Here is a 25,130-nt window from a genome sequence, read left to right as displayed (position 1 = left end):
TTTCCTGCAGCATGTACCTCTCAGTCCTCTCTCTCGGCATCTCCAGTCTTTGACTGATGGAACTGATTGTGTGCTGGCTGCTTTGTGCACTTTTTCTCTCCGGGATTCACGGATATTGACTGTCATCACCACTGTTTTCTTTCTCTTTTTCCATGTAGGGCATACCTGGTGCTCCAGGTGTTCCAGGTGTTCCAGGAAGCCAGGGACCACAAGGTGATGTCGGAGCTCCTGTGAGTAAAATTAGTCAATATTTCTTTATGTGCTGTTGTGTATTAGCTGGTTTCTGATCTTGGCTTCACTGTTTGACAGAACTCCTCAATATTTATAGCTCATGATCTGTTTGCAGTTAATGGCTAAATGAAACATCATATGGGTCTTTCTTTGTTCATTCTTTCTAACTAAATTTATTTGTTGATCTTACATACAGTGTTTGGAATATAGGGATTATAGAGTCAAAACACAAAACACAGAACTTAAAAACATAACGATGTGAATTTGTCGTCTTTATGTGGTTACTTTCTCCTTTCTTTCATTTACACTTCTAGCAACTCTCAGGAAATTCAAGTATGCCATTTTTATTAATCTGATTTTTTTCCAAAATATTATTCTGATTTTCAAACTGTGAAAATATTGCATGAAAAAAACCCCTGGCTTTTGTGGTTACTCTCTGTTTGCATCAGAACAAATGACTAATGACCAGGGCTTTTTCTAGATTATTATTATAAATTATTATAAAATTATTATTATAAATATTATAAATATCAGTTTCTTTGAGTGGAAAATTACATTTTCTAGACTTAAAATTAGTATTAGGAAACTCCAATATTAAATTTGTCTTTAAGATATTATTTTTTATTATTACCAAAACAACCCAGAACAAAACAGTTTGACTGGAAGAAAGAAATACAACTATGAAATGAGTGTGTAAATTATATAAAAGACAATATTTATAGTGGACCTCTTTTTTTCTCTCTAGTAGTTCAGGTAATATTATGTATTCATATTTAAACTACATATTTGACTACTTGGTTAATTAGAAAACCTGCTCAATTTTTTTCCATATATCACAGTAAATGTTCTATTTAATTTTTAAAGACATGAGAATGGGACAGTATGTATTTCTGATTCTATTTGTAGACTAGAATTTTTTTTTTTCAAAATCCAGTTTGGTTTGGAGATTTAGGCCAATGCAAGCATTTTTATTTGGTTAAGTGGAAATGAAATTAAATTGACTGATAATATATAAGCAAAGATAATAACCTAATGCCCAGTTCTGCACAGTTTCTTCATGTAATCCTTGCTACCCTAAAAAACTGCCATTAGTGAAGTTATAAATGCACTAATCAACTTGTTCCAATGCATAGTAGTCCTTGCCATCATTACAGTATTATATTATCTTTAATGTCATTCTTAATTTTCTGTGCAGTTTAACCCCTTTGCTGATGCTGTTCATAGTGGATGAAGAGTCTCAGTGCAGTAAATGCCACAAATCCTATTTTGTCGTAATTAGACCAATTTCAGCCATGTGAAATGCATGTCTGCCCTTGCTGCCATTTTAAACAAGTGAATTCACTGTGTGACAAACACATCAGAAAGTAACTGTTCCCATGTAATAACCAGAGGTGAACATTTTGTTGAGTATTGAAATGGAAGTGTATTCGTTAATGTTACATTACTGAAACTGTTTATCATTTATTTTTTTCTCCCTTTACTGGGAATCTGCAAGAAAGACCATGTTTAGGTGTTGAAAATTTTGAGCAGAGCAAAATGAGAACTAAGTTTTGGTATTGAATCTTTTCATAGGGTCCTCCTGGAGCTAAGGGTGAAAGGGGTGAGCGGGTAAGTCCATGTTCACATTAGACATGCTTTTTCCTGTCTGCCTTCTCTCATGAAAAGCTTTTTCCAGCAGTTTATGTTTCTCTGTGTTTACAGGCACAATAGTTTTCTCTTTGCATCAAGAAAACTTTCCTTCTTTTCCAGACTTGGTCTTATATATAGCTACATTCATATTTTGAAGGTGAGAAGTATGAGGCATCGAGCATGTCTCCAAATCTCTCATTAGGGTTATCTTCTCAGACCTTGGCTTACTGGCTAAAAACAGTAATGGGAACCAGCAAAATCCCAATGTTTCTTTGGCCTTTTTCCCTCATATGTGAGGATATATCTCTCAGCAATGATAAATGTCTTTCATTGCTCTAAGAGCTTTCAACACAGAACTGATGCAACAAATTGTTTTATGACACCGCTGTTGTTGTTATCCAGGGTGACCTCCAATCCCAAGCAATGGTTCGTGCTGTTGCTCGTCAAGTGTGTGAACAGCTCATCCAGGGCAAGTACCTCCATAGTTCACATGTTTCTATCTCCAGAATGGATCTTTTCCTGCCACCATTACTTAAAAATGCGATGCTTTTCGAAGTATCTAAGGGGATCTGTTTGTTTTAGGCTAGACAGTCAGGATTTATGTTCCAATTAGATTTATGTTCAACTGGATTTATGGCCAAGTGGAGCTGATTAGCATCAGCCATCTAAGAAAAACCAGAAGTCTCCAATCTATTATAGTATACAGAAGCTTCTGCTGTAACATTTTTAAATTTTTATAGACATAAAATGCAAAAAAATCCCAAACCCTTACCAAAGTAAAGAAATAAAATTCCACACAATAGTTTTCCCATTTTCTGTGTACTTCCTAAACCACTATTTCTCCACCAACAAGCACACAACTTCATGCACATAATATCAAAGCATGACAGACCACAGCCTTGAGAACCTGCCAATGCTCTGTTCAAGCTTTGCTGAACCAGATTTTCCACTGCAACTTGAAAATTGCAACTTTTTTTTTCCTGACAGGTCATATGGCAAGATATAACTCAATTCTGAACCAGATTCCGAGCCAGTCTGTCTCAACACGAACCATCGCAGGACCTCCTGGTGAGCCAGGTCGGCCAGGAGCTCCAGGGCCACAGGGTGAACAAGGATCACCGGGCATGCAAGGGTTTCCAGGAAGCCCTGGTCAACCTGGAAGACCAGGAGAAAGAGGTGGGCTTCATACTTCACACATACAAAATTATACCTCCCTTTCCTGAGACATTCTGATGGCTTTTGTCTCCTGTCTAAATCTGAAAGCAGCAGTTTTCTCACGAGGTTGGTCAGTGAGTTTAATGCAGACCATAATGAAAAGCTTTGTAGACTCTCTGTCATGAAGGTCATGGAGGCTTTGCTGAGTGTGATTTGGCAGGATCAGACAGAGGTTTAATGTTTAAACTGCTGAAGATTGGTGGGACCTAATCGTGCACATCCCATCACATCATGCTTTCATGTTAGCAGGACTCTGAAGTGAGCTGAATCTCTAAATGTATCAGCAAAGGAGCTACTGAAGAAGGTCAAATGCAAAACTGACAGGTGCATGCTGGGGAAAGATCGAGCTTTTCTGATAACGTGAAATGTGTCAGTCTAGAAATTTCTGGCTCACAGTTGTCTGAATGGAGCAAGGTTGATAAGAAAAAGAAGAAAATTCCTGGTTTATGTGGGGTTGAGAAGATCAAAAAGAGGAAATTGTGAGGTCAGAGAGAAGTAATACACTTAACATTTATAAGAATTCTCTTCTGTATTATGTGTAGGCTAGATCCCCTTCTCCTTTCCTCCACCAGGATTGTCTAATAAAGAAACAAGCTCCATGTTTGATTTACTCTCTCTCTGTGCAACCCTGGCAATCTTGGTGTCCCAGAGTAACACTAATGTCACAGAGGTAATACTGAGTAGATCTAAAAATAATTTAAATTAATTAATTAGATCTAAAATTAAATTTAAAAATTAATTGCTATGAAGACTGTGCACTTTAGGAACAGTTCAGTTCAGGAGCTTAATAGTTCCAGTTCACAGGAGCCGTGATGCTCACAGTTAAAACATTATTTTGAAAAGAAAGTCTTTGAGTAAACTTGTGAGTCTTGCCCTCAAGACTGTAATTCCAATTATTTTTTGGAAAAAAAAAAAAAAAAGAGTCAAGGTTTCAGGTATTGGCCCCTCAGTCATGCCTGCCTGCTCCAGATGAGCAAAATCCAGACACTGTCCAGGAAGAAGGAGGAATGAGACAAGTAGAAAAGAAGATTGGAAAAGAAAGCAAGTGAGGAACTGACTTTAAAAAGGGTGACCTGGAGAGACTGAATGCAGATTTCAGGGTACTTACTTCTACACCAATACTAGCATATATCAAATGGCTTCTTGGGAATAGATTGTTTAAGCTAGGACTTTGGGAATGGAAGACCCACAATACCAGACTACAAAAAAGGATACCTGCCCAGGATTTTCTATTGTATTTGTTGTGCTGAGGCCCAGACACAAATGTTGTACTACTATGAAATCACAGAGTGATTAGATACAGTCATTTAAATGAAACAGGATGTGTGGGTTAACCCATTGCTGATAATGTCTGAGAAGCAGCATTGGCAATAGAGTGAGTACAGAAAAGGTAAAACACATTGAAAAGAGTATTTATTACTCTTTTCTTCTCTATATAAATAAGTGATGTTAGAAGGGACTGATTTTGGCAGGTGGTGCTTGTGGGGAGTTTCATAATTAGAAAGAAAGTTCTGTTCAAGCATTCTTCAGAATTACAACCAGCCAGCCAGAGCTCTGCAGATTTTCGTGAAATGTGATGCCAGATGTTGGGAGTGTTTTACAATACTTAGAGCTTAAAATGAGATTGTTTCAAGAATCAAGAATACATGTGTAAACTTAAGAGACAAAATAATTGACTGGTTTATTTGGAGTGAAAATGGGATTTTAGGATGTTCATGTAACTGGAGCCTTAACCAGAATCTGGAAGAAAGAGGAAGGAGCTCCTTCAGAAAGTAGGCAAAAGTATAGCATAATTTATTAGTCCTTGGGGATTTCATTTCTTCAGAAGCAACAGAATCTTTATTCTGATGTGTGCTTGATATAGCAGCACTTCATTTAACAGGAAGATACCTTTTGCTACAGAACTTTGGGATATTTCAGAATCTGTTTCTAAGGAATTTCTTTAAGCTAACCCCAAAATGCAAAAATGAAAATTAAAAATTATTGTAACCAGATTCATACTTGTGGAGAATGACTGGAAGTTTTTCGTGCATTCTCAATTATCACTTGATTCCTAATTACATACCATACAGGGGAGGAGCAGACTAAAATTACTCTGCTTCTGGATGGAAGGGTTTTAAAATTTCCCATAACTAAAGAGAGTAAGTGGAGTCCCTTGGTGTGTTCTGAAGCATTTAACTTGTTTGGCAAACACAATGTATAGTCCTGTCCTGAAGATCTCCAGCCAGCCATTTGGAATTCTTTATGAACAATGTGTTTCTTTTCACTGATGTCATCAGCATTTTGGTTGTATATGAAGTCAATTTAATGTTCAAGACCAGTGCCAGATCAGCAACTCTGAAAGTCAGGCTCCACCTTTAAGTTCAGAAAATGCACTCCTGCAGAGTACTCTGAGAAGTCATAGGCATTAGAAGAAAATAACACCTGCTTCTTTAGTAGTGTTGCTTTTTTTCCCCTCAGATTATTGGGATTGCTGCAAGAATGTGTTACTGCTCTGAGCTGAGTGGCAAGGTGTTGGTAGAGTGGGAAGAGAAAAGGTGGGACAGGAGGATAGATGTTTCTTCCTGCTCACCTCTCCTGCTACCACCTGTTCAATCCCAGCCTGTAAGAAAGGGGCACTTTGGTGCACGATTTCTGACCAGTCCCACAAGCTGCTTTCCAGAGAGAACTTTACTGGAAAATGTCAGCTGTGAGAGACACCAGTGAACTTCCCTGCTAACTTGTGTGGCCAATAGCTGCTTCTTCCTTGTTTACTTTGTCAGTCTGCCAAGCATTAATCAGATGTTTTGGAAAGAGACTGGGATTGAGAGAGTGTTTTGGAGCTCTGTTTGAAACCTCCACTTGAACTTCTAGGTTCAGGATGTCCATTCTTGGATGTGTTCTCTCACTAATAAAGCACCGAGCTGGTCCTTCCAAGAAAGACCACCTCAGGGAGAAAGGACAAGTCATTTCTCCTGACAGATTCAGTTCTCAGTGTCTGTTGCCAGCTGAGAGGCCACATTGTATTACCAGGCCCCTACAGTACATACTCCCAGATAAACTACCAGAATTTTGCTCTCTTACTTATTTGCATAAATACATAAAACCCCAAACCCGAACACTAATTATTCCCATCAACTCATCTCTATTTTAATTTCTATTTTAATCTCTGTTTTAACTAGTTCACAGCACTGGTTTCTAGTTTCATTTCAGCTGGTTCAGATATCTTTTGTTTTGATTTTATGTTCATGAACTGGGACTTAAACAGCTAGTGTCTGGCTTTTGAGTGCCCAGGAACTAATTGAAACTGCAAAATAATATAAAAGCCCCAAAGATTCAGCAAAATGGAAAAGCCCTAGTAAAAATTATTCTGAGGTCCTTTTAGCTTTCAGAGGCTGTGAAAGTGCAGTTCTTTTACTGCTGGGTGGACTTTGGCTCTTATGTGCCCTGAAGTGACGCATAAAACTTATGGCTACTCACCCCATCCCACTATGATTAAAGTACAATAAATACCTAGGCTGTCACTGGGAAAGTCACTGTTCTCAAGCACAGTTTGATCTGTATTTACTTCCTGGCTTCATATGAAAGAGGCAGTTAAACGTGTCTTATCAAAAGACACATGTTTACAGCTGTGATGGCAAAATTCCAGTGGAATTAAATGGAACTTTTGCCAGTTGAGTCAATTAAATATTTTTATTTCCCATTTTAGCTTCATCTGGATTAAAAAAGAAAAAAAATCACAACTCTCTGTTATTATACACTATGGTCACAGCTGAACATCTTTAAAAGTGGATATTTTTGTTAGCAGCTTAATTTTTCTTAATTGAAATATTCTTCTCTCAGGAGGATTGCAGTTCTCCTTACAGGCCAGTATTCTCTTAAAGACAAAATCAGATAAGCAATACCTGAGATTTCCTTTTGGTGCAGAAACCATGGAAATTTAATTTTCTTTGCTAGAGAATGTGTTCATGAGCTTGGCTGTGTTTTTCATAACTGATGCTATCAGAATTATCTTTAGAGGAGCGTTGGAAATAATTGATTTCAGTTGCTTGTGATCTCCACGGGGCTAAACCAAAGACATTGCTTATTTTGGACGAGAGACATGAAAATGTGTTTAATGGGAAGGGGGAGAGACAATTTGAAGGTATTGCTGAAATATGTCCAGTGCACAAATTAAAAAGCAGTTTGTGGGATCTGAAGGCTCAATGACAAGCTTTGATACCTGCTTTCATCCCTGAGGGTGATTAATCATTGCAGTAAACACATATGGGGAGTGATGGTTTGTCTGGTTGGCTTTCTGTAAGCCATGTTCTAGTGACAGCAAAGGTGACTTTGGTGAATTTTGAATGTTCTGTCATTTATTAGGAGCAAGCCAAGAGGTCTGTGAGTCTGTTAAGTCCATTAGGGAAGCCCATAGAGTTCTTGAGTTTTAACTCTTGAGCATTTTGCCTTAGGAATAGGATATTCTTGCTTCAGTGTTTATGTTCTCTTTAACTTGGGTAAACTCTATTGAAAATTAAAGAAACCTAAGATAGACTTTTATCTTGACCTTCAGTATGTGCTTATCTTGATATCTATGTGATTTCAAAGAAGGTTTGTCCTGCCCAAGAGCTTCATCACTTGTTCCAGAAGGAACATTTTATTCTTAGCCTGAGTAGATTTGTTCCTTGTTTAGCATTTCTTACTGCCATTTTATTCTGTGAACATCACGTGTGGGTATGTGGTTTTGTGTGTGTTAAGAACTGTAACTGAGTGCATGGAAGGCTGTGATTTGAAATCATTGTGGCCATTGTCTTTGATGTGACCAAGTAATGTTATCATACAGTAGGATAAGCAGTGGTCCTTGTAATGAACATCTATGTAGATTCCAGAGGGTTGTCATGGGCCAGTCTTATTAAAAAAAAAAAAAAGGCAATTCACACATACAGACTCTGCCTTCTGCAAATGGCAAGCCATTCCTTACAGGTCTTGTGTAGTCAGAGATAATTTGGATACATTCACCTTGTTACAAGGCCTGCAGCACAAGGAGATCATTGCAACAGATGTTTAAAGCAAGCCAGGGCTAAACAAATTTTAGGTATCTGGAAAAAAACACCCCTCCCCCAAAAATTCTACAATTGAAGGAAATAAAAGGCATAAAAGGCAAACAAGAAATACCTTAACAGTGCTAGGACAGTGGCAGAGAGCCTTGTAGAGGTAAGACAAAGAACTCATCATGATTTGGTTGAAAATTTTGTGCTCATTTTGGAGTTACTGTTCGCAGAGGAGTGGCCTGTGGTTTCCACCTGGCTGGGTCACACGGTATGTTGCCCTCCTGTTCCATAGAAGACCCAGAACTCCTCAGCAAACACTGAATCCCCTGCAGTTCAGCAGACTCTTATTTGATAAACTTAATGTGAGCAATTCTGTGCCATGTGATGGGTTTTAATTGCGGTTTTTTCCCCACTTAGACTTTGTATTTACTTAGTTGTTTCCATCAGAAATTAGCTCATGAAGATAAAAAACCTCTTCTATGACTCCTTGCAAAAATGAGGTATTCTCCAGCTGCTTTGCCCTACAGGGTAGCAGTTACCTGAGCAGAGGGGAAAGAAGGAATCAGCTGAAATTATAGATACTGCTCCTTTCAGGGCAGTAGCTGTTTTCTCTCTGGTTTGTGTTGATGAAGGTGCCCTGCATTGGCTTTGACTCTGAAACTGGTGAAGCTGTGAAGCAGGGAGAGCAATTACCAGTGCTGTGAGGGAGGTCTGGAAAATGGGGGGAAGTCCCACAAACCAGCCTGGATTTGGTGTCTTTGAACTATCCAAATCAAACACAGACTTTATGAGAGTTTCCAAGTCATCAGTGGAAACTCAGGGTCTGGAATTTATGGTTTTGACACCTACTATAGTTTGACACCGCTTATTGTGATGGCTGCATATAGAAAGTGTTTTTGTAGAATGCCACAGTGGTAGCACAGAAGGAGATGGAAAACTGGAAGAAGGCAGTGCCTTCTCTGAATTGCTAGATTTGTGATCTCCATGGATTGGACCCAAGGATAGAAATTAAGTGCCGTGAGCAAGTGCAGGAACACAACTCACTGGCTGTGCATGTTGGAACATCAGAGTTTCATGACTGGGGAACACTTAGATTGGGCTTTATTTGTGGGGGACAGACTTTGATGAAACTCCTTTCCTTGTGTTTCAGCAAGGTTCTACCATAACCCACTCACCATGTGTGTTTAGAACCATCTTTTGCTGAACCACTCTTTAGTGGGTGAATGTTTGAAGAAAAATTGGCTGTAGCATTAAAAATTTGACTTTTTGGGGCCACACAGTAATTTATAAACAGCTTTGAGGCTTTCAGGATCCTTCTGACTTAACAGTTGTTGTACCTTGCTACAGACCAGAGGCAGCTTTCCAGCGGGAAGTGCAGCCTGGAAACTGGCCGATGCCTCTGCATACCACCTCGATGAAACCACCATGGCAGCAGGAATGTTTAAGACCCCAGGAATGACGTTTCCCTTGAGAGGTTGTCAGGGAAGGGATGGAAAAAGAAGCAAATAATTTTTAATTTTCACCTCCTTCCTTCTCTGCCATCTGGTTTTAGATGAAAAATAACATATGGAACTATAATCCTGGTTAAGTAATAAACACTGCCCGCACTTCTGATCAAAGTGTGACCAAATACTATTTCCTTAGGTTTACCAGGTGAGAAAGGAGAGAAAGGCAATCCAGGTGTTGGAACACAAGGACCCCGAGGCCCACCAGGATCTATAGGTAAAGTTATATTTGAAGCATCTGGATTAGACCACTCTGACCCAACTGCAAAGCAGCTCAGATTGGCCCCGTCTTTCACTTCTAAGGCTTAAGCAGCAGAAGAGTCAGCAGTTCAGGCACCTTAACTGTCAATAATCTTCTTATTATGTAATATGATGTGATGTGCCACATGATGGTGCCGTCAGTCACACGAGTGGTTTCCTTTTCCCTATAATAAACTGCGTCTCCAAACCCAACTTTTTAATTTTTTTAAAGTATTTTCTTTAGATATGGGTTCTGGAAGGGGAAGAAAGTAGTCTGGACTAATTGCATTTGTTTTCTCATTGACTCAAGGTCATAGCTAAGTGTGAGTTGACATAGAAATGTATAGTAATTAAACACATTAATCACAGGGATTTATATTTAGCTCCTGAAAAAGCTGAGGAGTGATATCCAGGTCCTGTTTACAGGAGTAAAATTGCATTGACTTAATTAGGATATTCTGGCCATGAGAGCACTGGTATCAAGGCACAGCATTACCCAGAAACTATATGGAAAGGGAGTGGGGGAAATCAAGAGTTGTGCAAGCATCCAGGGCTGTCCCTCCCCCATGAAACTGCCTTTCTGGAAGTTTGATGCTTGGTGAAACATTTACTTTAGTATAAATTTCTGGCTAAAAGCTGTGTCTGGCAAGGAAGGTGAAGCAGCGGCCAGAGAAGGAAGCTCATCGGGAGCGGGTCTCCTCTTGGGCTGCTGCTTTGCCTTCCTTGCCAGAGGCTGCAGTCTTTCCCTCAGCTTGCCCAGGGGAGTCAGAGCCAGGATGCCCAACTGCTCTCCTCAGGCTGTCTCCTGGAAGTGTTTGTAGCACACTCAGTGCCATGTTTTCCAGGCCAAGGAAAGTGGCCTCAAATCCCTGCTTTCATGAAAGACACTACTCAGATGTTTCATCTCCCGCTTTCCATGCAGGACCTCCAGGAGAAAGTCGAACTGGCAGCCCGGGACCACCAGGATCACCAGGCCCACGAGGTCCTGCCGGTCACATGGGACCCCCAGGCTCACAGGGCCCTTCTGGTCCCCCTGGGTACTGTGATCCGTCCTCCTGCGCTGGTTATGGCATGGGAGGTGAGTAGTCAGGAGCTGGGGCAGCTGCCGTCTGCACAGGCGAGGGTGGCATTTTTTAACAGCCAAAGTAAGATGGAGGCTACCGGTGAACCCTGTGCTAAAATGTGGCAGCTCCCTAAAAACCTGCATGTCCAGTGTGGCTGTACTTTGTGGGACTGCAGCACAAAGAGAAGGTGACCCCAGCACAGTGACCAAAGGAAGTCCACCATCTGATCCCGGCCCGTAAAACACATCCTGCCTAGTGGGTTTTGTCCTGTACGTGTTTATGTAGTTGTACGAGCCTGCTCCATCTCAGCGGTCTGTGTGTTGAACCCCATCATGTAATGTTTGTGACAGCAGAGTTTTTACATTTGTAGTTTCTCAGTTGTGTTGCTGAACCTTCCCCTTCCGTGTGCATCTGAGTGGCATGAGAGCATGACCCTTACTAAAACCATAATAGTGTAACCTGGCACAAGGATGCACGTGTCCATCATTAACCAGTGAAGCCATCTGGAAAAATTATTCTTTCTACATCTTCTCTGTATCCTACTTCCCCCTCTCGTTATAGGACGGAGAGGCCATGGGAGGAAGTTAACACAGTTACCAACAATTATGCCACCCAACCTAAAACTGAAATTTATTAGTAAAGCACTAGTCCCTACAGATGTTACACATAAAGCATATTTGTCTGATGTTTACAGTTTAATCTGCCTTGAGCTGATTTGTATGTTTTACTTACCTGAATGTTTTTGTTGTCGTCTCTTCCTATCCTTTTCTCCTCACTTCCCCTCCCCGTTGTTCATTTCCTGTTTTAAGGCCCAATCCCTTACAATGGCTACCAATCCAGAAGGTGAAAGGCTCATTCTGGTTCAGGTCTCATTGGGCTGAAGGTCAGAGATGGATGCTGAACTGCTCTGTGCTTTCCAGCAACGATATTGACTACCACTAATGAACTTACAGCTGCTGTACATGCACTTGGCTTCCTGGCACTGCTAAAAATTATTGGCTGACCCATTTTTGCCTATTAATCATGTATTCTAGCCCACAATTGGAATAAGCTAAAGCAGGGAGAGTGTGCAGTGTATAATGAGCACAGTATTACAACTGGACATTTGACAAATTCTGGTGGTGGTTTCCAACTAACTTGGCTGTCTGTTGGTGGGTTTCCAATTGCTCCAGCTTATTAATTTTGTTAAATGTTTTCATTGTTCCTTTATGTGAATAAAAGATGTGTATTTAAAGATTATATATATATACTCACACATGATACAGAAATATATCTATATATAAAATGTCAATTTCCTAATGAATGCTTTAATTTTCTACTCCCCTTCTCCTGTGTTAACCGTATGAATACTCTTGGTGGTGGTGGGTTAAGGTGGATACGGTGAACCAACTGATCAAGACATCCCAGTAGTGCAGTTGCCACATAACTCCTACCAAATCTATGACCCTGAGGACCTTTATGATGGTGAGCAACAGCCGTACATAGTTCACGGGTCCTACCCCTTACCATCCCCATACTCCCAGTCCTATCCATCACCTCATCTTGCTCAACCAGAATTTACTCCTGTCCAAGAAGAGATGGAAGCCGTTGAACTGAGATCCCCAGGAATCAGTCACTTCGCAAGGAGGATAGCCAAAAGGAGCGCCAAGACTCCAGCACGCACAAAGGCAAATGGAAAAAAACCCTCTCAGTGAACTGTCTGAAAAAGGGAAACATTTGATGTGCATCTGTTTGGCCTTTTGTCCAGGTGCCTCACCTGTCATGGAAGATGTTTACAGGCTCTTATGTTAAAGGAGAAAAAAGTGTACATGACTGGTTGACACAACAAATAATGGTAATTATCTTGCATGCCAGAAGCTTAGTTGTTAGTTGGTTGGTGCTAGATGATGATGAAAGGTCACTTGTAGATCTTTCTTTGGAGTACTGTTCCGTTCACTATTCAAACTGTATAAAAACATGCGTCCAGCGAGTTGGGATACGTAGAACCATCCAGAAAAGTTAATGTTTTGTTATCAGTTTTTTCCTAGTTGATTATGTTCTGTTGGTTTTGGATTAATTGCTTTACTAGCAGAGTAACCCGACTAAAATCACTGGAAAACAATCATAATCAGGTTTCCTTGAAGCCAGCATATTAACCCTTTTGCAAAGAATTCATACATTAACAGACTGGGGTTTTTTTAACTCACATGATATAAATACACAAGAATGTTCTGTGGGAGCACACTGATAATTTATTGTGAACCTCTTTCATTTCTGTTTTGTATGCAAATAAAAGTGGCAGGCTTTTGTACGGTAATTCTGTATTCATTTGATTTTTAACTCTGAACAGCTGCATTAGATTAGGGGACAGATTGCAATGAGAAGGAAATACATTCCCCTTTTTCAACACTTTTGGGCAACAGTTTTATTTTAAAGGGTGTAGGCACTTAGTATAAACATTGTTTAGCCTTATTTTTAAAATTATATATGGACAAATGTAGAGAGTAACTGTGAGATGAGCTGGTTGTACCATCTGTGGAGGTGAGATTCACATATTGACATGCCAAAGTCAAAAGACTGGCAGGTGTAGCTGGGATGGCAACTTGGATCAGCTAATGAGGAGAGGAAGGAAAAATGCCAACCCAATCACCTGAGCACAGAGCAATTCTTTATCTACAAATAAACAAGATAAGCTATGAAGTGACTCAATAAACAGCTTTGAGCAGCACTGGAGACTAAGCATCAAAGCAAGATTTAGCTCAAAATGTCCATTTAAGTTGAAAGCATAGGTGTGGGACGCTTCTAATTCAGGCTTATACAGAGATGGAGAGACTGGTCTGTGCATCCCAAGGCTGTCTTCCTGCTCATCCCTGCCTGGGGAGGTCTGTCAGTTCTCAATTAAGAAAAACCTGTCAGATTTCACCTCTGGTCACCACCGGCAGCTCCCTTAGTTCACCAGGAGCAAGATCAACAGGTACTTACTGTGTAATCTCCAATTATCTCACCTAGAATTCAACCTCATTAGTAACACACACCATTTGTACCGTGACTAACCATGGGAAAGCTCTGGCTGGGGGTGGATACCTTTGTAGGCTGTGCTTCTGTTTTCCCATAATTTCTTTCATCCCTAACTTCCCACTACTTTCTTGGAGAATGGTGATAAGAGGTGATGGAATGTGAGCTCAATGTCATTTCCTTATGTGCACTTGCATTTAAAGTAGAATGTGGTAGAAAACTATCATGCAGTTGATGGACTTTATCCTTCAGCAGCTCAGTCTTGGTTTACAGAGCACGGAGGCCCCAAGTGAGCACAGCTCTCTGTGCACGCGAGCAGGGAGAGCCTGGCACACACAGCAAACATTCAGAAAGATATTATTACAACTAAATACAGGTAATGCCTGTGCCACAGGATTAATTGCCCTGCTGGCACTTGGCTGTGAACACACACATTAATTTACCCCAAATGTGAACTCCCTGTGCCCTCCCTGGCTGGCACACTCCCACCCATGTGTTGTACTGACACCGTCTGGAGTGTTCCCCAAGACGTGGTGACCTGCAGGTCCTGTGGAAGTGACTGAGGAAGTCACTGATGGAAAATCAGCCTTCAGGCCAATTCTGCCTGTGTTGTCTCAGAAAGACTTTGAGCCTCCTGTTAATTTATATCTAAAATGCCATTTACTGGCACCCCACTGACCAGAATGCTTCTGGTATCACTGGTCATACAGTCACTTGCTGGGCATACCTTGGTAATAAAAAGTAACTAACTACCTACCTAAGTAACTCACTAAAAAGTAACTAACTAAGTGGGCACTACCAAATTATAAAAATATTTTTCGGGATTTGTATGTGTGCCAAAAAAAGTAACAGACAATTAAGATTTCCTCCAAATTCCAGTCTCTGAAGAATCAAGAGTATCTTGTATATTTTCCACACCACCTGAGAAATTGAAGTTGCTGACTGGAGTATTCAGCACATGACGAACAGCTGATGCCAACCCAGATCTTACCAGTAAACCCTCTGTACTGTGTCCTTAGACAGAAAAGAGCATTTACTGCAACCTAGTGCTTTTAAAAATACATTCACTTGTTAACAAAATGTTACTGACTTGGAAATGCAGGCTGCATATTCACTGGGTAGGAACGTTTCCTGGCATAAGCCCACCTGAATGCCAAGGAAATGCCTGATACCAAACCATTATTCCACGATATGATGGAATAATGAAATATGATTATAAATAAACCAACATTTTCCTTCCCATATGATGCTTGTATAAAGCAAATGTAGAAAACTCAAATTCTCCTCCCCAAAGGTGGTCAAATCTTGTAGGTTAACGTATCAGCGTCTTCCACAACACCGAAAACAACAGGTGCTTCACTTATTTACATAACAGATTTGGCTTGAGGGTCTTCCATGCAGAAAAGCAGTAAGGAATTTCAGGGAAGTAGCATGCAAAAGCAAAGTAATTTTTAAGACTTTTTTGCATCATTCAACACTTCAGTTTCCTCACTTGGTCTTCATAATAAAATGTTGCTGCTTTGTTCTGTAACACGTTGTTTAAAGAAGTAAGGCCTGTTCCTGTGACTTGAATCAAAATCAGATTTGTGCTTAAGGGGGGATGAAAAGGAGGAGTATCTCCCTGTACTCCGCCTTTAGTGCCTGTTATTTCAACAAGCTCTTTAGTGAAATCATCACTATGCCGGGTCAAAGCTTGAGGATGAAAAACCATGGCTGGTGACCAAAATTATGTTCTTGCTGCACGGAATTCAAGTTTTGCAATTTTCCAAGTGAGATACTTCATTTTAGTAATCAATGTACTGTTTCTGTGAGATGCAAATATTCATTAAAAAGGTATAAATTCTTTAATAATAGTACCAAACCAAATGTAACTAAATACCAGATCATACAATGCAGTACAGGTGATATTAACAAGGTAATACCTATTTTTATCTGTTTCAAATACAGTAATTTTCATAATCTTGCCAAATCAAGTTTGCTAACAGCCGTCAGAAACATTCAGTATAGAAGAGTTGACTGAGATGCACAGATGCTTCCAAGTTAGAAGACTTTTCTTTCATGGAGGAGAGACAGTCCTGATGGCACTTCTTCTCCATTTATTGCTATTACTTCCATCGAAAATCTTTAGGTCTGGAAAAAAAAAATAAAAAGTGTTTTAAGAAATGTGTGGGCACTACAGTGACTTTGTTTCAAGGCTGCAGTAGCAGCCAGGTCTAATTTTATTTCCTTATTCTGGTGCTTGAAGATCTTTGACAAAGAATATTTTCTGGATTAAACAAAAAAGAACAAATTAAAGAAATTTCGTAAGACCTCTCAGAATTTACAGACATCAGGACTAGCTGGTCAAGCTGTTTCTTACGAGCCACTCCTACTTTCCTAAGCAAAACAAAAAGCATCTTGAACTGAGTGCAATCTCACAGTGTTTTAAACACTGGTACTAATTTGTCTTCACTTTTAAAAACTGAACAATCTCCGCATAAGATGGCAAGTTTTAAGTTAAGAACACAGTCCACCAACACGCTCCTGGGACAGTTAAAACCAATGATTTAAAAAAACAACCCTACTTTGAATCTTAAAGGTTCTGCAATCCCCTTTGCTTGGATGACAAACAAATGTGAAAAACAGCATACTGCTGTTTGTAATGCCTCCTACTCAGGCACATGTCACTGCCCTGCGTGCCACACATCCACTGGCTGTAGGAACCACATTCTTCCTGAACCTACATGACTCAGACCAACTCATGTTGTTTAGGACGCTGAGTTTGAAGGCTAGATGGACATCTACATCCCTAACACATCCTGGAAAGAAGCTGCACGTCCTGGGCTCTGCCCAGTGGCTTCCGAAAACCCCCCAGTGCAGGCTGATGGTCTCTGAGGTGCCCAGGACACACAGTGTGTCCACAGCACGGACAGGCTGCTCCTCGCAGCACCACACCCACATCCCCACAGCCTGGTGTAAATACAGCACCCACCCTCCTCACTGCTTCCCTCATCCATTAATCTGAGCAGGCAGGGTGACTGTGTCTCACTAGGACTGAACAAGGGAGGTAATAAAAAAGGTTTTGTAGACATGGAAAGGGACACAGGGCCAGAGGATTTGCTGTGAAATTGAATGAAAAATTCTGGAATACAGGAAAATCTGCAAGCCACAACAGTAACCAAGTTAAATTTACAAAGGTGGTAAATTTAATCATTAATTTTGTTCATCAATAGAAATGAAAGGCAGACAGCTATGGAAGCAGGGGCTTACTGGAGACTAAGAGTTTACATGGCTGTAGGGATGCCATACAGAAATCCAATACTTAATTAGTCATGTGTTGCTGTTCTAGAATTTCTCAAGCAAATTTCAAAGTCATTCACACAATTCTTGTATGAGCCTGTAGGTTCTTATGTGAAAGCAACTCTGGAATTCAGTCTGTGCTATTTCAAGTGTATCGTATAAAATTTGATGATTGTATGAATTTCACAGAACAACATAAAGAAGAGTTAGTGTTCATGCTGTGATGAATCACAAAGCTTCTTTGTTTCCCATTTAAATGCCCTATTCTGTCTTAACACTTGAACTTGTAGCATTTGTGCAAGACAGAACTGCTGAAAGCACCGTATATGTTGTTTAGGTACTTAATGTTAGATGTGAATATACTCAGTGCTTGATGGCTGGTACACACAGGAAGGTCAAGAAACACTTCATAGAATCCAGGATTTCACTACTTGCACATATTCATAGAATCACAGAATGGTTTGGGTTGGAAGGAATCTTAAAGATCATTTAGTTCAATCCTCAGCCCTTCCACATTTTGTTACTTAGATCTCACCCACGCACACCAGAATAGGTATTTCATTGTATCAGACTGTTGGTGGAGTAGTAAGAGTGCAGGATCTTGAAAAACTATCAGCAATCACTTAAAAGTTTTATCACTGCATCCATCCTAGATGGCTGGGCAGTGCTGAAAGATTTTAGGCAACGCAGTATGGCAAAGACATCCTTGTCTTCCAATTTACAGTTATCATCTGGTTTTTCATAGGCCAATTCATCCTCTTGTGTGTTGCTCAAACGATTTTGCATTTTTCTATGAATAGCTCACTTAAAACTTCACTCTAGGATTATGCCTGAGTGCTGCAGAACTATGGGTCCCACAGTACTTTGTTCTGGGGTGAAAATCCATTTTTTTCTTTCGTGCTTGTAATCTGCATTTCAACTTTAGTGTCCATTGTCTTAAAAGTTAAATGCATGAAACACTGGACTCTTAGTTTGTAGTCTTACAAAGTTAATGAAGCTTAAAGGCAGGATTTTCTGCACTGAAACACTTGTGTGAACAAATACAAAAGTTTTTAAAGCCCTTTCTATTGCCACAGTAGGCTTTTATGCGCACTGGTACTTGGCTTTTGGACTGCTTTTGAAGAGTCCTTGGCACTAGGAAAGCTAAGCCTTGAAAAACTCTGTCTTTGGCAAAAGTGTTATAGGCACTTTGTCAGACAAAGAGTATGAACCCACAAAAACCTTGTCTACTCAGAGAGAATTATAAACTACTTGTGAACACCAATGGATAAACTGCTCATTGATAAATTACATAAATCCATGCAAGAGTGTTCTTCGATGGCAGTGCTTCTGCCCTTCCTCAACAAAGCCCTGAGTTTATGCATTTGGAACAAAGGAAATGCTATCTTCTAGAAGAGACAGTTCAGAAATTCACCCAAAGGCAAGACTTCACAGAGCTGCTTCTCTCTCTTTTTTATTTTTTTAGAGTAACATTCTTGGGGGAAAAAAACCCACTTTGCTGTATATTGACAGCAGACTCCAGGGCAAGGGGAAATAGGCAGCGAATGTGAAATCTGTGCTGAAAGGCAAAGTATTATGGGTTCACTGAAAATATGCAACATTAGTCTCTGCAGCAGATGTCTGCCACCAAAACGTAAAAATATCCCACTTACATTTTTATACCCCACATAAAGAGCATTAAGACACAGTTCAGCGAATTCTAGGTAAAATACTCAGAAAATTAAATTAACATCCTGTTCATTACACCAGGCCTGTCAGTGCTTCTCTCTTAACAAATGTTACCACTAAGTAAAAGGAACCAAAGAGCTGGTCCTGTGCTCTGATTACAGCTTTGAAATCCCTTAATGCTGCCCAGGGAGGTCATGGAGTCTCCCTCTCTGGAGACATTCAAAACCCACCTGGATGTGTTCCTGTGTCCCCTGCTTTGGGTGACCCTGCCTTGGCAAGGGGGTTGGACTGGATGATCTCCAACCGTAACAACTCTGTGATTCTGTAAATTCTCCCAACTTTTACCCATACTCACAGCTATCAGAAGACAAATACAGGTGATGTAAAATCCTGACAATCCACAGTCACTGAATTTTATAAGAGATAAACCTGCACATATGACCAGTTCATAGGATCCATTTTTGCCATGGAAAACAAAAGTCTTAGTGGTCCCCAAAGTTACTGGGGTGCCGGTGGAAAACAAGCTGTCCATAAACCAGCAGTGTGCCCTTGTGGCCAAGAAGGATTTGCATAAAACAAGCTGATCTTTAATCTAGGTCAGTTCCTTGATCCTTCATTCTGTTGCCACACAAGCAGAATGGAAAGGCGGGAAAAGTGATGGATGATATTTAAAACTCAGCCTTTTTGCTGGAAAAAATGCTTGTGAAGCTATGACCTCAGCCTTTGAATATCTCAGAGGGCAAACAGAAACAGCACAGAAAGACCTACTTGTATAATTGCAACTACAATGGGACCCCCCACTCCACAGAACATTCAATATTCTTTTCAGTGTGATGTGAAATGTCCTCTTCCAAGGGTATTTTTCCTATCAAAGTGGACAGGACAGAGACCTTTTCCAATAGTTAGATATGCTCAACTTTCAACTCCTGGAGTGAATATTTATTTCCATCAACTCTGAACAGACTTGCTGCACAGCTCCATCTTTATTAAATTCTTGTCAGCACATTCCAGCAATGATGTTTCCCTTTGCCTAGCAATGTTTTGTGGAGGTAAAACAGCCTCAGAAAAAATAAAATAAGGGGTGTATATGTGCGTGTGTTACTCTGTGAATGCCAAATCTGAGGGATCAACAGTCTGTGTTACACTGCAACTAACCTGATTTCAAAAATATACAGGACAACTTCACCATCTTATTTCTAGGTAAGCAAGAGAACACCTTATAATACAGTCCTTACAGCGGACAGGTGAAAAATAGCATTACTTACCTCAAAGAAATGATAAGCTTAAGGCTTTAGAGTAATATATGACAGTGTCTATTTTATATGTAAAGCAGTTATCTTACTATCCAGACAATCCTTTAAAAATATTTTCTCTTAATTTTTAAGAACTCAGAATACCTCTTCAAAGCTCCATATCTTAACCCAAATTACTCTGTTTTTTAGAGCTTCTAAATGCACTGGGATTAGCTATATATCTTCTACCATATAATTTATGGTAGACCTTGTCCTTCCTTCTTCTTCCAAAAGAAGTTACACAGCTGCCTAGTTTCTTCAACCACATGCTGCTGATAAATAGCACTTGATAACATGACCCTACCTTCTTTCAAACTCAAGCCCCCTGGACAGTCATAAACAATCCCTACCCACACTGCTGTGTTGTTATGTTGTATTGTCCAATACTCTTCAAAACAAGTTGTATAAAGTCAAATTTCACGGAGTTAACTGCAGCCATTTGTGTGGTTACAAGCCTGCATTGATGACTGCTAACTGATGTTTTCAAAGCTGCCTCTGCTGAGGAATAGGACTGTCAGTGCTGCAGGAGTGAATGACCTGTCAATACCTGCTCTTGACTCGGCAATGCACACCTGGGGTAGAAGCTTTGAAGATCTCAAATTGCATTTTTCTCTTCACCTGTGGGCAATTATCTCACCATTGGAGAACGTGACCCAGAGAGCTGGGGTTCCCTGGACTTTCTGCAATCTCACCAGCCTTGACAAAGAATGTTCAGAAAAGATCTACCCTTGTGCTTCAGCACTGCAAAGGGTCAGTGCCTTAGGGCTAAGTAATGCCCCACGCTAATAAACTGATAGACATGAGAGCAGTGGTACAAGAGCAAAAGTTGAAAAGGACAGAATTCTGTTAAGATATTACTGCTTCCATGAATGACAGAAACCACTCCAGATGCATTAAACCCCCCTAAAAATTAATAAACATCCTGTATGAAAGGCACATCCATCCCTTCCATTCACAGCCTGCACAATGCTGTTACCTGAAAAGTTTTTGTCTGGTAGGCTTCTCATTTGCAAGGGTTATCCATCAAAAACAAACCCAAAAAAGTATCAGTCTTAACTCGCAGTTATCAAAATGTTTTAAGAGTAACTCATGCCAGAGGGTTTTAGGTCCCTGGCTGCTATGATAGCTTTTTTTCCATTTTTTTTTTCTTTCACTTTCCCCCCCCTGTTTCCTGCTGAACAGTGAGAGTTCCCCAAACAACTGAAGGAGTCTTCAGTGTAGTTTTACAGAAGTTCTCTGTGATTTTCTTACACAAATTTCCACAATTTTAAGAAACAAGGATAAAATCTTTCCAACCTTGGCTGAAAAACTAAAACACACAAAAAATATAGTTTAATTGGTGTTAAAGTACTTCTAAACTACTCCTAATTTTTTAAAGTAGTTAACCAGTGATATCCTGGCTCATAAATGTCTTATTTAAGAGAGTTTCAAAGAGATAACAGAAATGGAAGACCAAATAGTGAAAAGATTTTGTGGACTGATCATGCCACTTAGTATTTAGCCCTCAGTCACTGTTTGATCCAATTACTCTGAGGTAGGAGGCACGCTGGATCTGTATTACTGCAATGCTCTTCTTCGTAATTATGGAAATCACAATCACCCGAATGTGGAATTATTGCTAACTGATGACAGTCATTTGCTTACACAGGATTGTTCTATCACTTATCCTTCATATCCCCTTATTAAGGGCAGTAGGTGGGTTTTAGCTTTTCTCATAATAAAGGGTTCCAAATAATTAGTTTTTGTATAAAACTCATGCACAGTACACACAGCATGAAATTTGTGGTCCATCTGGCACACATTTTAGGGTTAATTTATGAATAAACTATGAAATTTTGAGTTATCTTAAGACTCCTTCTTATGGACAAACTTCAACATAGAGCCAAAATTTACTGTAAACTCTGACACAAAAGAAATAAATATATTTTTTAGGTACACTTCGCAAGCTGAGCCAAAGTCAATAGGTATTAGATAAGTGCACTATAGCTAAAGGGCATTTCTGAATACATTTCATCTTTTTCACTAACCACACTAGTAAATCAAAAACCAAGGATTAGACATGGTTGTCATTCTCTGTAAAACCAAATTATGTGGTTGTACTCAAATATCAACAGTTTGGAGCTGGGGGGGAGAAGAATCGTTTTTCTATTCAAGGTGTACCTACAACCCCAGGGTAGCTCTGTGCCTCTGGTAAAATAATCAGTGAAACAGCTAACGAGATTTAAACTATCATTAAATTTCCAGTAAACACCGTGGCCTATCCTAAACCATGAATCTGCTCTGCTTGGGGCACAAGAGCCTTTTCCATGTTGGTGTAGTTCTCATGCAGGCTATTATCTTGGCTATAAAACATTTCTACAAGTGTAACTAATTTTCCTTGGAAAATAAACCACAGTTACAGAAGCTCCATTTTGTAACAAAATAGAGTAAGAAAAGATGATACTGCTATGACAGGACAGCTACTAACCCTCTGACTAACCCTCTGCTGCACAAACACTTCAGATTTATCTTTTGTGGTCCTCAGCTGCAGCTTATTTTGGTTTTGTTTTTTTTTTGTTTTTTTTTTCTACATAAAACTAGCACTTGCTTAAACTTTTAAGAAGTGTCCTTAAGTCAAGTTACCTAAACCAATGCTATGTGCATTTAGGTACTCTTAGTGAAATTAAGAATGGCTTATTAGAATTTAAAATAAAGTGGTTACAACCCAGTTTCTGTAAAAACAAATTATGCAAAACTGATCTAAGATGTTTGAAAATTACTGTAATTCCCAGATTTTGACCTGCATTACATGATTTCTGTCTGGAAAATGATTTAAATTAAATCAACGCAAAGCACATGTAAATTTCATCTTGGTATGATGATGCTTTCTGCAAATGAAAGATTTCTTTTTAAGTGATATATTCTGCTAAAAACTGTAAGACTGTAGAAAGAACAGCATTGCACACTTGGCTTTGGAGAAAGCATTACGTTATTCTTCAAATAAACAGAGAACTGGGTGAAGAAATGGTGAAATATTTTCCAGACTTGCTGTCAGCACCACAAATGAAAAAAAGGAAATCTAGACATTTATAAAAGAGCAATTAAAAAATAATCTAACTCTAATTTCATCTGGGCAAGTAGTTCAACAGTATCATTTACAACCATTTTCCTACTGCTTGTCAAATTCCCATTAATTTAGGTTCTACTCTCAGATACGAGATCCAACAACAGATTTTAAGGGAAGGGAAAAGCAGCTTTAGAATTTTGTTTTTGGGAACCTCTTCAGACAGCTCAAGTAAAGGCCCCAGTTACCCATTTATTATCTCTGACCTTCAATTCTGGTTTTAGATAGAATGTCAGCTGCCCCCAGGTAAAGGGTATGGGAATCAGCAGCACTGACGTGTTTCAGGTATGCCAGAGAAAAGCCAGGAATTAATTTCAATCGGCTAAACAGTCTAAACAGGAATTTGTTGGATTGTTAAGATGATTGAGCTCCTGACCCTTCTCAATTAGTGTCCAGTTGCTGCCTGCAGTTAAAACCTCATGTAGGCCAGAGAAATTTGCTTCTTAAGTATCTGTGTGGCTTTTTGTCCACAGGAATTTAGATCCAGCTCTGGTAGTCTGAAGTGTGAGACTTGGTTACCTTCAAATCTCCTGTTAAACAAAATGCTACACAAAATCCCAGGATGTTTTTATGCCCTTACTATTAAAAAAAGTCACCAGTGATAGTTCCTAGATTTTACTGGGGGTTAATGATATCCAGTTAGCAAATATAATTCCTAATGAGAACCAAAAAAGCCACAAAAAATGAACTTCCAGAGGGATTCCTCGAAGAGTACATTGGAACAGAACTGGGCTGTACTGGCAGGAGGGTTTCCTCTTGGTTTATAGTTTGTTTTTAGGAAAAAGTAAGACTGGCTCCAGTCTTTTACAGAAGTTTGTGTTGGCCACCTCTTCTCTCAGCACTCATACATGCCAGCCCTGCTTTATGAGAGAAGATGAGCACCCAAGTTCTGGGTACTACTTGTTCTCCAGCCCAAAATAAGAACCAAATATTACCATGCGAGGCACATGGAATTCAAACCCCAAAAAGCTGCAGACACATTCTACAACTAAGCAGGAATTAAGAAAAAGACTGGAGAAATACCTACTTTAGTACCGATTTTTTAAAGGCTAATAAATAGACTCAAGGTGGTCCTTATAAATATAGCTCGAGACCTTCCAATCTTTGGAGGAGATCTTTATGGCTTTCCCTCTGCACTTCTCCATATAACTAGAGTAACCAATCCCACAAGTTTCCCTTTATTTATTTTATAATTCATTGTAGGAAAAAAAGCATTTTATAAACTTAGTAATAACTGCAAGTTATAATTTGTAAACACAGTATATCACTGGAAATATCCTGTAATATAAAGAAATATAATTTCTTTATGCAGTATAATGTGAGGTGTCTTTTGGTGTTGGCTCCTTGTGAAGTTATCTGAAAACATTAACAGGTAAAAAAAACTCATAAAAAACCCTGTCAGCATCTTGCATATATAAAAAGTACTGTTTATAACACCATTTCAGCCACATAACCAGCATATCCCTGGCTTCTTCAGCTCTGCTACTCCTTCCCAGAAGTAATGCGGGTAACTAAAAATAGGAATTTACACTAGAAATTGTAGAATTGTGCAAGACAACTATTCCTGCAGCTCTTGTAAGAAAACAAACACAAAGGGCAGCTGTGTCTGAGAGGATCTCTAAATCCAAAAGCCCTTCTGTTTACCAAGGCCCACAAATTTGTTTGCTGGGAGCATGACAGTTGGCTTCTGTTCGGCTGAGTCTGGCAAGGCTGGTTTTAAGGACACAAAAGCAGGGTGGAACTGGAAGTAAAAGTTACCTTTAGCACAGAATGTGCACAAGCATTATCAGAGCCATCTGCAGTTCACAGGCATCCAACATGCTTGTGTTTCATCACCTACAAACTTTCCTTCCTTCTGATTCTCTGCTTTCAAAGCCATGGAGTGTTGCTGATGAATC

At 39.7% G+C, this 25,130-nt stretch overlaps 2 protein-coding genes across 10 annotated transcripts in view; one reads left to right on the top strand and one right to left on the bottom strand.

Moving 5' to 3' along the window:
* The window catches only part of COL14A1 (collagen type XIV alpha 1 chain), a 113,356-nt gene extending 98,381 nt beyond the window's left edge, over nt 1–14,975 (top strand). For 4 of the 9 annotated variants that reach the window (XM_050320388.1, XM_050319940.1, XM_050319766.1 and 1 more), the window contains 7 exons: nt 159–230; nt 1,804–1,839; nt 2,263–2,329; nt 2,848–3,036; nt 9,732–9,809; nt 10,755–10,910; nt 12,268–14,975. In XM_050320388.1, the coding sequence (XP_050176345.1) occupies nt 159–230; nt 1,804–1,839; nt 2,263–2,329; nt 2,848–3,036; nt 9,732–9,809; nt 10,755–10,910; nt 12,268–12,590 (921 nt within the window). In that variant the 3' untranslated portion in view covers nt 12,591–14,975. Of the gene's footprint in view, nt 1–158; nt 231–1,803; nt 1,840–2,262; nt 2,330–2,847; nt 3,037–9,731; nt 9,810–10,754; nt 10,911–11,705 lie in introns of all 9 variants that reach the window. The other 5 variants (XM_050320113.1, XM_050320027.1, XR_007629482.1 and 2 more) reach the window with 4 other exon arrangements.
* A 736-nt stretch (nt 14,976–15,711) lies between these two features.
* Nucleotides 15,712–25,130, bottom strand: part of MRPL13 (mitochondrial ribosomal protein L13) — a 29,504-nt gene continuing 20,085 nt past the window's right edge. Inside the window, exon 7 of the mRNA XM_050321844.1 lies at nt 15,712–16,020. Coding sequence (XP_050177801.1) covers nt 15,996–16,020 — 25 coding nt within the window. The 3' untranslated portion in view covers nt 15,712–15,995. The remainder of the gene's footprint in view (nt 16,021–25,130) is intronic.

Source organism: Myiozetetes cayanensis, unplaced genomic scaffold (assembly GCF_022539395.1).
Source record: "Myiozetetes cayanensis isolate MyiCay16 unplaced genomic scaffold, myiCay2020 scf1, whole genome shotgun sequence".
NCBI classification, from domain to species: domain Eukaryota; kingdom Metazoa; phylum Chordata; class Aves; order Passeriformes; family Tyrannidae; genus Myiozetetes; species Myiozetetes cayanensis.
This window is presented reverse-complemented; position numbering and strand designations above follow the sequence as displayed.